This window comes from Propithecus coquereli, unplaced genomic scaffold, assembly GCF_000956105.1.
Source record: "Propithecus coquereli isolate 6110/MARCELLA unplaced genomic scaffold, Pcoq_1.0 Scaffold249, whole genome shotgun sequence".
Lineage (NCBI taxonomy): Eukaryota > Metazoa > Chordata > Mammalia > Primates > Indriidae > Propithecus > Propithecus coquereli.
Genome location: NW_012148052.1, coordinates 411,720 through 423,885, shown reverse-complemented (window position 1 = coordinate 423,885; position 12,166 = coordinate 411,720). Strand labels below are relative to the sequence as shown.

General features: G+C 45.6%; 2 protein-coding genes across 2 annotated transcripts in view; one reads left to right on the top strand and one right to left on the bottom strand.

Moving 5' to 3' along the window:
* P3H1 (prolyl 3-hydroxylase 1) overlaps nucleotides 1-3,694 on the bottom strand; it is a 16,125-nt gene extending 12,431 nt beyond the window's left edge. Inside the window, exons 1-2 of the mRNA XM_012646714.1 lie at nucleotides 3,153-3,694; nucleotides 227-379 (exon numbers count right to left, since the gene is read on the bottom strand). Of these exons, the coding sequence (XP_012502168.1) occupies nucleotides 227-379; nucleotides 3,153-3,662 (663 nt within the window). The 5' untranslated portion in view covers nucleotides 3,663-3,694. The remainder of the gene's footprint in view (nucleotides 1-226; nucleotides 380-3,152) is intronic.
* Nucleotides 3,695-3,948: 254 nt separating this feature from the next.
* Nucleotides 3,949-8,850, top strand: LOC105812279 (chromosome unknown open reading frame, human C1orf50). The gene is made up of 5 exons (XM_012646677.1): nucleotides 3,949-4,018; nucleotides 4,141-4,256; nucleotides 7,260-7,346; nucleotides 7,841-7,972; nucleotides 8,311-8,850. The coding sequence occupies exons 1-5, from the start codon at nucleotides 3,949-3,951 to the stop codon at nucleotides 8,494-8,496; spliced, it is 591 nt and encodes a 196-aa protein (XP_012502131.1). The 3' UTR covers nucleotides 8,497-8,850.
* The last annotated feature ends 3,316 nt before the right edge of the window (nucleotides 8,851-12,166 follow it).

The following is a 12,166-nucleotide window of genomic DNA, read 5'->3' as shown; positions in this document are numbered from 1 at the left end:
TAGATTTAAAAATTAGATATGGAAGACTTAAAAAATAGGGCAAAATCTCAACTAATGGTTTTCTTAAGGTGGCCATATTACAAATGATTACTTTCTGTTTTATACTTATCTACATTTTTCTAATATTGTACAATAAACATTTATTATTTCTATAATCAGAAAACAATCCTTGTAAATGCCACTTTTAAAAAAGAGAGACAGAGAAAAGGGGTTAAGTTTTTTTCACCATATGGGGTTTGGCCTCAAGATCCTTGAAGTCGTCCTCCTTCACTCCAGACATGGTTTGATAATAGTCTAGGTTCTGCTGCATTTCTATGTGCTCAGGATTGCCCACGAAGAAGGTGTGTGCTGCTGCTACGGCTTTCTCCAACTTGTTTATCTAAGAATGAAACAGGAGAATGTAATCCCAACACTGAAGGTTTGTGTCCAGATGTGCAGTTCACATAAACAGGAAACTCCAGACTCCTGAGCCTTTCTGATCCTTCCCATCAGTGTACCCAGCTTTGCCAGCCCCAGAAAACACACCTATTACAGGAATTACATACCAGAGAAAAGGAAGGAGCACAGTGCTCCAGGCAGATTTGCACCTATTTCCCAAGTGTGGCTTAAGGGTTCCCCAAATTATAGGAGGTAACACTTCAGCAGTGTTAAACGTTCTATTTTAAAGCAAAGGCCATATTGTAGGGGGAGTGCTATGGAAGACTGATTGCCCAAGTAATATATTAATATTTTCATGATTCAAATGTAATGACTGAGCTGAAGAAAGTCTAAGGCTTCAGGGATTTAGGGGTAGGGAAGAAAGAGCAGTTAACAATTAGACTATGCCTAAGAATTTTCCAAGAATATACTTTTTTTGCTTAAAAGAAAATCAAGTGTTTTTGAGACATCCAGGGAAAGAGTGGGTGGCTGAAAAATCCCAAGGTCTTTTACTAAATATAGACATGGTGTCTTTTAAAGCCCAGGGCTCATGAAGTTATCATAAAACAAATGCTATAAGAAATTTGAGGGGGAAAAATGTGCTACAGGCCCCAATAATACCCACAGCGATGGACTCCAGCATATCAGTAACACAGGTTCATATACAGAATCCAAGAAAATAAATCACTAATGATCCAGTGATTAACTACATGGGCTTTGGTGTCAGACAAGTCAGCAGCAAATCTAGGTTTAATCACTCACTTGTTGGGCTTTAGACAGGTTAAAGTTTACTCTCTAAACTCAGTTCCCCAATCTGTCATCTGGAAATAGCACTCACTAGCTACCTCATAGGATTGTTGGGACGGTTAACAAGATGATATACATGCACCTTCTAACACATGGTGCCATGCACATAGTAAATGCTCAGTAAATGTTGGCTGATATTAATATGCTAAGAAAAAGTTTTTTCTTATCATAGGTACCAGTAAATGTACACTAAAGGAGTCAGCCCTGGTTAGATGACCCAAGGTAAATGATTACTCACAGCTGTACCTCAGTTTCTTTAACCGTAAAATTAGAAATTCTCTCAGGTCTGTCGCTTTTACAGAGCACTGCCCTGCCTTTCTCTGCTGTCCATCTCCTCAAGCCCCTCCCCACCCCAGCCTTCTTCACTCCCTAAGCACTGAGGCACCTAACCTCCTTCTCTCTTGTGGACAAATGCCCATCTCCTAATCGTTTTGCTTGTTGAGCAAGACTTATTCCCCATGGCTTCCAGAATGAGCATTCTAAAACTCAATTCTGAGGTCAGCTCCTGAGGCCTGGAGAATTCTCTTCTGAATCCGGCCTCACTTACCCTTCTAGCCTCCTCCCCTGCTGCTCTGCACACACATCCCGATGCCCCAATCACAACTGATTTTTTCCTGAATACATCATGCTTTGGTTCTACTTCTCCCTCTATCTGGAATAGTCATCCTCCTTCTCTCCCTACCAATGTTTAGGAAAGACTCTTTTTTTCTTCATTTTTCTATTAATCAGTGTAGTAAGGGAAGGACTCTTGTCATCTCTTCTTTCTAGTCTAATTTCTGAGACAAAGCTACATTTTCTTTCCTTTGTGACCCCACAGCCCTACGAGCGTGCCCTGTTAGCAGCCCTTACTACATTTATTCTTAACAGCAAAGCAAGACAAAGCAAAGAAATAGTCAGGCATTTTAATTATCTGTACAAGAACTGGATGTAGTAGGTATTCAATAAATGTGAAAGAATTTTAGAAAGTGCTGTTAAGTGACATGAAAGACACAGCCAAATTATTTTGGTTTCAAGTCCACTACTCTTCCGAGTAACTGGGAGGAATGGAGAGAACTGTGTAAGCAGAATGCGTGTGGAAGGGTGGAAATCTGAGGTCCCCAAGAGTCTCTAACTCTGTCTCTACGTTGAACTGAAGGTCTGTTAGACTATAGATACAACAGATACGCAGCACAGATCCTTCTTTTCCCTCCTCAATAAAATAGGACTAATAATGGTATCCACCTCACAAGACATTGTGAGGATCGGGGCAAATGAGTCAATAAACTCAATAAACGCAAAGTGCTTTAAACAGTGCCTGGAAGTCCGTGCTGGCTATCATCATCATCACCACACAAGCCTGGAGCGCTCCAAGCCCATTTGTACACTTGGACATACGGCATACTGGCATTCCTAAAAATACTCATTTTCTTTGGAAACCTGAAAGACTAGCCAGAGGGTCCCCACAGGGAGGGCCAGGCAGCCCCTGCTGGCGACGTGGCAATCCTACGTCCTCAAAGAGAGCTGCTGGATCCGGCAGCAGGAAAAGCACCACTGGAAAACGAACCGGAAGGAAGATACTGTAGACCGCTCCTAGCTTTTCATTCGGACACTTACAATGAAATTAGGATGGGAGACCCAAGCTGCCGCTTTAATTCCTTCAGGGACACCTCCCAGACCTCCCGGAGAATAAAAAGACCATAAGTTTTCCTTGGTTTGTTCCCTAATCCCAGGCTAGACCTTTGGGCTTAGCATCTGCCCATGCGAGCCGGGCGAGGCAGGGCCCCTGCTCTCACCGGGTCCGAGGAGAGCTCCCCAGCCAGGAGGCCACTGTCCCTCTCTGCGGACACTTCCCTGGCAGCCCTCCCTCTCCGCGGACACCTCGCCAGGCCCCTGCAAACACTCCTCTCCCCACAAGGATCCGGGCCGCCCGGCTCCGGGCAGGTCTGCACCTTGAAGTAGGCGACCTGCAGGTAGTTGTAGGGGCTCCGCTTGCGGAACTCCAACTCCACCTCCTCGCTGAGCGAGTGGGCGGCAGGCGGCCCGAGGCAGCGGCGCAGGCAGGCGGCGCGGCGCAGCAGGCTCCCGAAGAAGCGCAGGTCGTGCAGGGCGGCGGCGCCGGAGGCCTGCGCCAGGCTCGGGGGCGAGTCGGGGTCCAGCTCCCACGGGAGGTCGGCGGCACACTGGGTGCGGCAGCGCAGGCGGAGGGCGCGCAGGGCGGCCCGCGAGCGCAGCGCCCGCTCCATGCTCAGGACGACCCCGGCCCAGTCCCCGCGCGCGTAGGCCGCGGTCCCCTCAGCGAAGAGCAAATCAGGCTCCACCGTGTCCCATCCCGCCTCGGACTCGACCTCAGCCCGGGAGGCAGCGGCGGCGACAGCCAGCAGTGCGGCCAGCAGCCCCAACACGCGAGCCGCCATCGCCTCCTCAGCCCTAACAGGATCGCTAGCCACCCGCCACGGCATCCGGAGCCCCACCCCCGGCGAAGCCCCGCCCCACGGGGAGCCCCACCTCCAAGCCGGACAGCGCATGCCCAGAAAGCTTGCACCGCCTCTTTTGCTTTCAACCAACCCGGACCCCGCCCCTCAGCGGAACTCTGTGCTCCAGCCCGAGCCCCGCCTCCGAGCTCGGGGCGGGCTCGGTCGCTCCGACGCCCAATGGCCATGGAATACGGAAAGTCCGCCCACACGCCTTTATGCGCATGTTCTCCCGACTCGCACCGCCCAGGTAGCCGAAGGATCAGGCGCTGTCATGGAGGACGCTGCCGCCCAGGGGCAGACGGAGGGGGTCCCTGAAAGTCGCGGAGCGCAGTCGACGGCAGGTCTGGCAGGTTTGCGGGCCGGGAGTCAGCAGGGGGAAAGAAGCCCTCGCGAGGCAGCTAGTCTCCGGGGCGGGAGGCCAAGGGCGGGAGCTCACGCCTGTGTTCCGGGGTATGTGTCGCAGGAGCCCTGGTGGAGCGCTCCCCGATCCCCGGCGGTCTGGCCCTGGTGAGCCCCTACCACACCCACCGGGCCGGGGACCCTTTAGACCTCGTGGCGCTCGCAGAGCAGGTGCAGAAGGTGAGAGGCGCGGCTGGGGAAGTGAATAACGTACATCTTCGTTCACCCTTTGTCCCGCGTCTTTCGGCTCAGACCTCAAAACCTACAAAGTGTAGCGGGGAGCATTTGTACTTGTCCGGCGAGCCGGTGGCTGACTCGAACTCTGATCTGAGGCTAACGACTCCTTCAGCAACTTGAGTGCCCATAATCTCCCTTCCTGGGAAGGTTTGCACAGCATTTTTAATATTCATTATTTCATTCGCACTTTAGGATTGCACTGTGAGGTGGGCTGTACAGAAGTTATTCTTCCCATTTGATACATGAAGAAAAGTTTCTGGGGATGTTTTAAGATCATTTTAACTCAAATTCTTCAGGGATGCCCAGACCACTTATTTTAAGCTGCTTCCCATAAGATCTTTATCCGTTACCTGAGAGCTTGTAGAACTTAACATCTTCAAGGAGGGAGGACTCTAAGTTTTGTACTGTATCCTCATCCACTAGACACAGTATTCCCAAGCCGGGTGCTTAGACACTGATTGCCAAGATAAGTAAAATAAAGAGGAAATGGGAAATAATGGAAAAAGCTTTGGAAGTTTGGACACATGAGTATTAATCCCACTTTTGATACTAACTTGCAGTGTGACTTCAGGCAGATTTCTTCTCTCTGGACCTCAGCTTCTGTATCTGTAAATGAAGGGTTTGAAGTAGGAGAGCTCCAAGCTCTAAAGCTCTGACATTCAATGAAAAACCAAATACCTTATCAAGACATCGAGTTAAAGAACCCTCTTCAGTATGCACAAATGTAGGGCCCTGCTGCTTTAACGTTTATGATGTCCCCTGTCCTTGTATACACTATTAGATTTGGCCTTGATTATGTTAAAAGATTTTTGTTTTGCTCAAAAATATTTAATAATTAATGTGCTCAAATTTCATCACATGTACATCTGTTTTGTTTCTAATTAAGAAAAATTCAAATACTTGGGAAAGCTCCTTTAATTCAAACCTATGCCTTTTCCTTTTTAGATGGCTGGGGAGGAGAATACAACTTTTTTGGATTAGGAGAATATCATGTATCTATTTAATCAGATTACTTTTATTGAGAGGGAGGCTGCCAGGGACAAAGTCTTGGGCATACAACATATTCATGTGTTATTGAGTGACCATGGTGTGTATGAGAATGGCCTGAACCAAAGAAAGAAGGAGCATAGATTTCGTCTTTCATCTTATAATCTAGTAAAATATAGAGGATGCATTATTGTGCTGCCTCCATTTCTCCAGTATAATCAATCTTTAAGAAGCTGAAGAAAAAAACACTCTAGAGACAAACAAATGGAATCAAGCATATTTACCGCCTGTGTACTTTTTGGCAGGACTGACATCTGACATCCCACTTAGGTATTAGTGTGTGTTCAGAAAGCTCAGGAGGCCTGGTATTAAGGCATGAATTTTGGAATCAGACTGACAGATCCTTCAACTGCCAGACTTGCTTCGTATTTCTATTGGACTGTATTAGGCTGTAATCTTGATGAAGGTAGGGGCTTCTCTTTCCTGTTTGCCAATGCATCAAGTGCCCAGCATGGTGTCTGACACACAGTAGTTGCTTAATATATATTTGTAGAACATAAATGATTGACTGTTTACTTGTATGGTTTCTGTTCACTTGTGACTTAACTGGCTTATATCTGACTTTTACCTTAAGATTCCTCAACTAACCAGCAAATTCCCTTAATATTTCTTAGTTCAAGTTTGAGTTTAATCTCATTTCTTTTCCTTAACTGTGTACTCCTGGAAGTTAATCAACTTTTCTTAAAAATAAGCTGGAAGTTTTTGACAGATTTCTAATGCCTGAGTGGTGATCCTTCCCAGCATATGAAGTGGTCTTTTGGCTTTGAGAATTATTTGATCTGTTTTAAGCAATTTCCATTGTCTTCAGTTGCATTTCCTAGCACATGACAGGCAGTCTTCTGTGTACATTATAACTTTGTTTCAGGTCTGCATCATAGTGCAGTCTTTTAAAATGCATATTAAGTAACAATTAGGAATGTGGATATAAGTTAAAATGTAAGTAGTTGTGATGTAAATAACTGAACTGAGGTAATGATCAGATTAACAGATACTTTCTGTGTATAGCTAGGTTCCTACATTAGCGAATGATCAGAGCCACATCACAGGTGTCTTTTGATTTTTGTTGTAAGACCCATCCCTGATTTCAGAAATGTTTGAGCATGAGAAGCTACACTTGATCTTACCCAAAAGGCTGAGAAGTGATAAGCATGAGAAAATAAATGGGAGACCTGAGAAATGCATGGGGTTTGTTAGGTAAAGAGCAAGGGGAGGCCGGGTGCTGTGGTTCACGCCTGTAATCCTAGCACTCTGGGAGGCCGGGGCGGGAGGATTGCTTGAGCTCAGGAGCTCGAGACCAGCCTGAGCAAGAGCAAGACTTTGTCTCTATTAAAAATAGAAAAAATTAGCCAGGTATGGTGGTGTGCACCTTTAATCCCAGCTACTCAGGGGGCTGAGGCAAGGGAATCACCTGAGCCTAGGAGTTTGAGGTTTCGGTGAGCTATGATCACGCCACTGCACTCTAACTGGGGTGACTGGGGATACAGGGTGAGACCCTGTATCAAAAAAAAGAAAAAAAGAGCAAGGGAAAAAGGGTATTAAATGGAGGAGAGGGAATATTCAATATGTTGGGTAGCAAGAGAGAGCAAGGCATGGTGGAGAACCAAATAAGTTCAGTGTGCTTAGAGTTCAGAATGGAAGGGTAGAAAGCTATGGGAAGTAGAAAAGAGGGAGCACTTCATTCTGTGGTGTGAGGTCGTGTCAGGATGAGCTTCTCATAAGCAGTGCTATTTGAGCTGGGCCTTGGGATAGGGAGGAGTTTACGAGGCAGCGGGAGAATGGGAAGAATAACTTCAGGCATAAGCACAGGTGTTGACATAACTTTCCACATTGGGATCCAAATAAGAACATCATACGTCTTCTCATCTTTTAACCCACAGTTCGGTTTTCTCTCACCTATAGGCTGATGAATTCATCCGAGCAAATGCCACCAACAAGCTGATGGTCATAGCTGAGCAAATCCAACATTTGCAAGAACAAGCTAGGAAGGTAAGAAGTGGCTTTGGGGCAGGCTTTCATGTCTTTCATCTAGTTCACAGGGTTGGCTGAACTTGCTTATAATCATTGTGACTCATTTGTCTTCAGTACCTCCCAGAAATGGGAGGTGTTGAGTAAAATAAAGAAATGAGCCTAAGAGGTTAAGTTTTTTTAATCAGAAAGTTCAGTAAGGTAAAGCATTTTAATGGGGAAAAAATGTTTTCATTTATAAAAGAAATGTACTTACCACAGAAAAATAGGAAAGAAACAAAAACCACTCAAAGCCAGTAATGCCCAACATTTAGAACTATAATTCTTCTAAAGGAATTTTTACAGTATAGTAGCATAGTCTAATTTTTGTTGCTTCAGAATGATCTGGATCTCATTGCTGTGGGGGAGCAGAACCCGCAGCATTGAACAGTTTCCAAATTTTGATTGGGATGATCGTTGAATATGGGCACCTATTACCTCTGATACCTAATTTGTTACATCTCTGTGGCTGGTAGGTACTGGAAGATGCTCGCAGAGATGCCGACTTACACCATGTAGCTTGTAATATGGTGAAGAAACCTGGCAACATTTACTACCTTTATAAACGGGAGAGTGGTCAGCAGTATTTTTCCATTATTTCTCCAAAGGTAAGAATATTTATTCTTTGCCCAAAATTCCACGTTAGCCTTTGAGAAATTCTTGGCACGTGTGTGTGAAAATGTAGACTTGTGGATGGTAAATGGCTTCCTAGAAGGTTGGGGTGGTGTGAGCCCAGACGTGACTAAAAAATATACATATGCTTAAAGTATTTCACTCATCATCTCTGTTAAGGGAGGGATCTGATATGTAATGCAACTGCTTTCCGGGGACGGTTCTGACAAGTATGAAGTGAAAAGCCAGAAAAGAAATTGTGGCATAAGTAGGAAATAAGCTCAGTTTGTTTACAACCTATGCTGATCAGAGCTGACTCGTTTGCCTCCTCTAGGAGTGGGGGACAAGTTGTCCACATGACTTCCTTGGTGCCTACAAGCTACAGCATGACTTATCCTGGACTCCGTATGCGGACATTGAGAAGCAAGATGCTAAAATCAGCATAATGGACAAGTTGCTAAGCCAGTCGGTGGCCCTGCCTTCATGCACTGAACCCAACTTCCAGGGACTGACCCACTGAGAGTGGGCCCTGACAGCTCTCACAACAGGGAGCTGACTGCCACCTCCTTGTTGCCTCCATTGTTGCCTTGATGGGAGGTGTTCTGAGAATTGAGGGCATGTAGGTGAATCACAGACTTCTTAGAAGGAGACCCTGTGTGACTGTAACTGCTGCTGTTACTACTTTTAGTTGGAATGGTAATGAATCATGTCACTTTCTTTTGGGATCTTCTCTAGGCCCCAGATACCCACCCAGCTTCAGAGTATTGGCCATTGTACTTTCCTTCTTCATCTCCATCTGTTCTTCCCTTAAGTTAAAGCATTAGAGAAAGAAGAGTTTCTTTTTCCCACAAAAAGGATGGTAGATCATTTTCCAGAGAGAACTGTTTTCAGTCTTTATAACCGGAAGTGTTCAGGGTTGGGGTTGAGGCAGTTTCACAGTTGGTGCAACTCCAGCTTCAAATTCATCTGGGAACAAGAATGTTGGATAGTGGAGGATGATTAAAAAACAAACTTGGCTTGGCTGAACCAGAGAGTGTGTGATTCTGGAAACTGCGCTATTGATGAGGTCTGGCTTGCCCCTTCTAGTCCATCTGCCTCGCAAGAGTGACTGGAGGATCTGAGACTGCAGCAAAGGCCGGGTTTGGGGAGGGTCTATCTCAAAACTCACAGAACTTAGGACTTGGAAGAGATGTTGGAGCTGCCACTAACCATCGTGTGAATCCACTCTGTAGTCTCCCTGCGGAGGAGATCCCAAGCCCAGCCACCCGCAGCAGAGCAAGCCCATTTAAATGGCAACTTTAAAGTGTTATAGAAGAGAGTAGGGCAGTGGGAGTGAGAAATGAGAAAAACAGCCAACCTGTTGATTATGAGTTAACTCGGATTGAAACTCATTTTGACCAGAATTATTCAAGAACTTAATGGGGGCTTTTGGCTAAATTACCTAGTTCTGATTCTGTCTGGACTTTTGTAGGACTCTACCTCATTTCCTGTTTGTTCAGCAGAGTTAATGAAATTTACAGTGTATCCAGCATGGCTGTACTTCCTCAGTGCCATATAATCGATCACAACATGCTATAAAAGGAGAGAGAGATGTGAACTTGAAGGTACAATTGCCCAAGTTTGTTTTGGGAGATGGATTTTCCTCATTCTGATCGTGGTAATTCCCTAACCCTGTGACCTTTTCCTATAAGCTGTGCTCCTTTGAGCTTTATACCATCCACCTAAGGCCTAGCACAGAACAGGGCTAGAATGTAACAGGGTCACACAGGTGATACTTGGTCACTCAGTTCACATGGGGATGTTTTGTGGGATCAGCCTCAAGTCTTGCTGGGGCGCTGCAGAGCTGTAGGGAAGAGACATTAGTGATACAGTAGTTGATTCTGAATACAGAAAATTTCCCAGGTTTGTACAAAGTTTGACCTACATGGTAATGACACATTTCAAGTGGGTATTTTATTAGTTATCAAATAAACAAATCATCACAAACTTAGTGGTTGAAAGCAACACACATTTATTATTTCATAGTTTCCATAGGTCAGGGGTTCAGGCACAATTTTGATGGATTCTTTACTTGAAACCCTTCAAGGCTACAATCAAATTTTTGGCCAGGGCTGGGTTCTCATCTGAAGCCTGATTGGGGAAGGATCTGCTTCCAGGCTCCCTTATATTCTTGGCAGAATTTCGGTTCCTCAAGGGTTGTTGGCCCGAGGGGCTCCATTCGTTAGCTGTTAGCTAGAGGGTGCCCTCAATTCCTTGCCACATTAGCCTCCGAAACATGGCAGCTTTCTTCATCAAAGCGAACAAGGATGAGAGTGCCAGTGGGATGGAAGTTACAGTCTTAGGTTGTCTAATCACAGAAGTGACATCTCATCACCTTTGCCATATTCTGTTGGTCAGAAGCAAGTCACTAGGCCAGCCCATGCTCACAGAAGGGAGTTACACAAAGGCATGACTACCAGCACGCAGGCATCATTGCATCACTGGACAGGTCTTAGAATCTGCCACAGTGCTCAGCTAAGAGGGAGAAAGTGAAATCCTGGGTAAAAGAGACAGTATTACAAAGTGATTAAGTATCATGGTGTTGAAGTTACAGGTCTGGACTTTACTCTCATCTCTGACAAAACAGCCTCCCAGCTGGCATCCCTGCTTCTCCCTCTGTCCCCTCTCCAATCCATTCTGCATACAGTCATCAGCTCAATCATTTGAAAATTCAAATCCCCCTCACTCTTGACACTTCCTAACCACTGGAGCCGGAGAGCAGTGATTCAGAGAGAAGCCTTTCTTTTCAATAAGATGTACTCCCCACACTGGCCACTGGGCAGTGCCATTGCTCTCTCCTGGTTAAGCCACTTACCACGCTCAGGGAAGGCTAGTGACAATGTGAGGTGATTTTGGACACAGCACCTCAGAATGGGATTATCCACAGTAATCACCTTTTATTCACCCACCCATCTGTCCACCCAATAACTTCATAGGTATTAAGTGCCTTCTAGGTCCTAGGTTCTGGCAGATAGCACAGCTGAATGAGACTCAGTCTGGTAGGGGGGAAACAAGCCAACAAGTGCAATAAGAAGGGCTGTGATGGGTATGCATGGAGTGTCATGAGTACCAGGGAGAGGGGCCTTACGTAGCTTGGAGAATTCGGGAAGACTTCTTGGAGGAGCTGACACCTGCTTGGGTTTTGAAAAACAAACAAGAATTAGATCTTTCTTAGAGCTACATAAAATAATGGTCTGACAAGGGATAACATCTTAGATGTGATGAAGCATCACATTTTGAAAGTAAGTAGATTGTTCACAGAATGTGGGGGCGTGAGTGAGAGGAAAGAATCTTAGATAATGCTTGAGCTGCTAGCTTAAGTGTCTGCATCAATGGTGAATGGTGACAAGTATGGAGGAGGAAGACATGCCTGATATTTCCCAGAATAATTAGTGATCTCTGTTTGCTTCAATAATCCACCTTGTTGGTCCTTCCCAGGTTCATGGGGTGTGAGTAACAGCTGGCTATAGTAGCTCCCTTTCTCTGCCCTGGGGGTCTGGAAGGAGGGAAGGAGAGCTTGCTTATGTCTTTCCTTCTCAAATTATTCTCAGTCAGTCCACAAACATTGAGGGTATTGCTGTTGTAGGTACAAAGATGATAAATACTGTCTAGTGAGCTTTTATTCTGCCACGTGTATCCATGGTCTCATTTAATCTGCACATAAGCCACCATCTGTGAGTTATATCACATTCCTATTCTACAGAGCGGGAACAGCTCAGAGACTCAGAAGCCCATGGTATACACATAGAAAGTGGTGGAGGTCAGATTCACACACAGTCCTGTTTGATTGGAGTCTAAGCATAATCTTAATCCTATTTGGGCCAATTAAAGCAGTCCAATGTGGAGCTGTAAATAAGTTAAATGACAAGAGTGGTAGAATAAGGTGAGTATTCGAGATACTGTAGGAGTACTTCATGTGAGTATCTAGTGATAGGCATGCAGAGGATGGATATTGAAACCCGGAGAAGTTAAGTAACTTACCTAAGTTCACACAACTCATAAGCAATTGAAGCCACGTCTCTGGCATTAAAGCCTGTGGGCAAAACCCCCGTGCAGAAGGTAGGGTTCACTCCTTCCCTCCAGGAGCTGGAGCTTAGGAGGAAGGAGCTACTACAGGCCTGGAGAATTACATTTCTGTAGTCTTAAGCAGC

Excerpts from the sequence above, each read along its gene's own strand:
- LOC105812279 (XM_012646677.1), top strand. The coding sequence starts at position 3,949 with ATGGAGGACGCTGCCGCCCAGGGGCAGACGGAGGGGGTCCCTGAAAGT. Across the intron at positions 4,257-7,259 it reads TCGCAGAGCAGGTGCAGAAG|GCTGATGAATTCATCCGAGC; the intron begins GTGAGAGGCGCG and ends TCTCACCTATAG. Across the intron at positions 7,973-8,310 it reads TTTCCATTATTTCTCCAAAG|GAGTGGGGGACAAGTTGTCC; the intron begins GTAAGAATATTT and ends TGCCTCCTCTAG.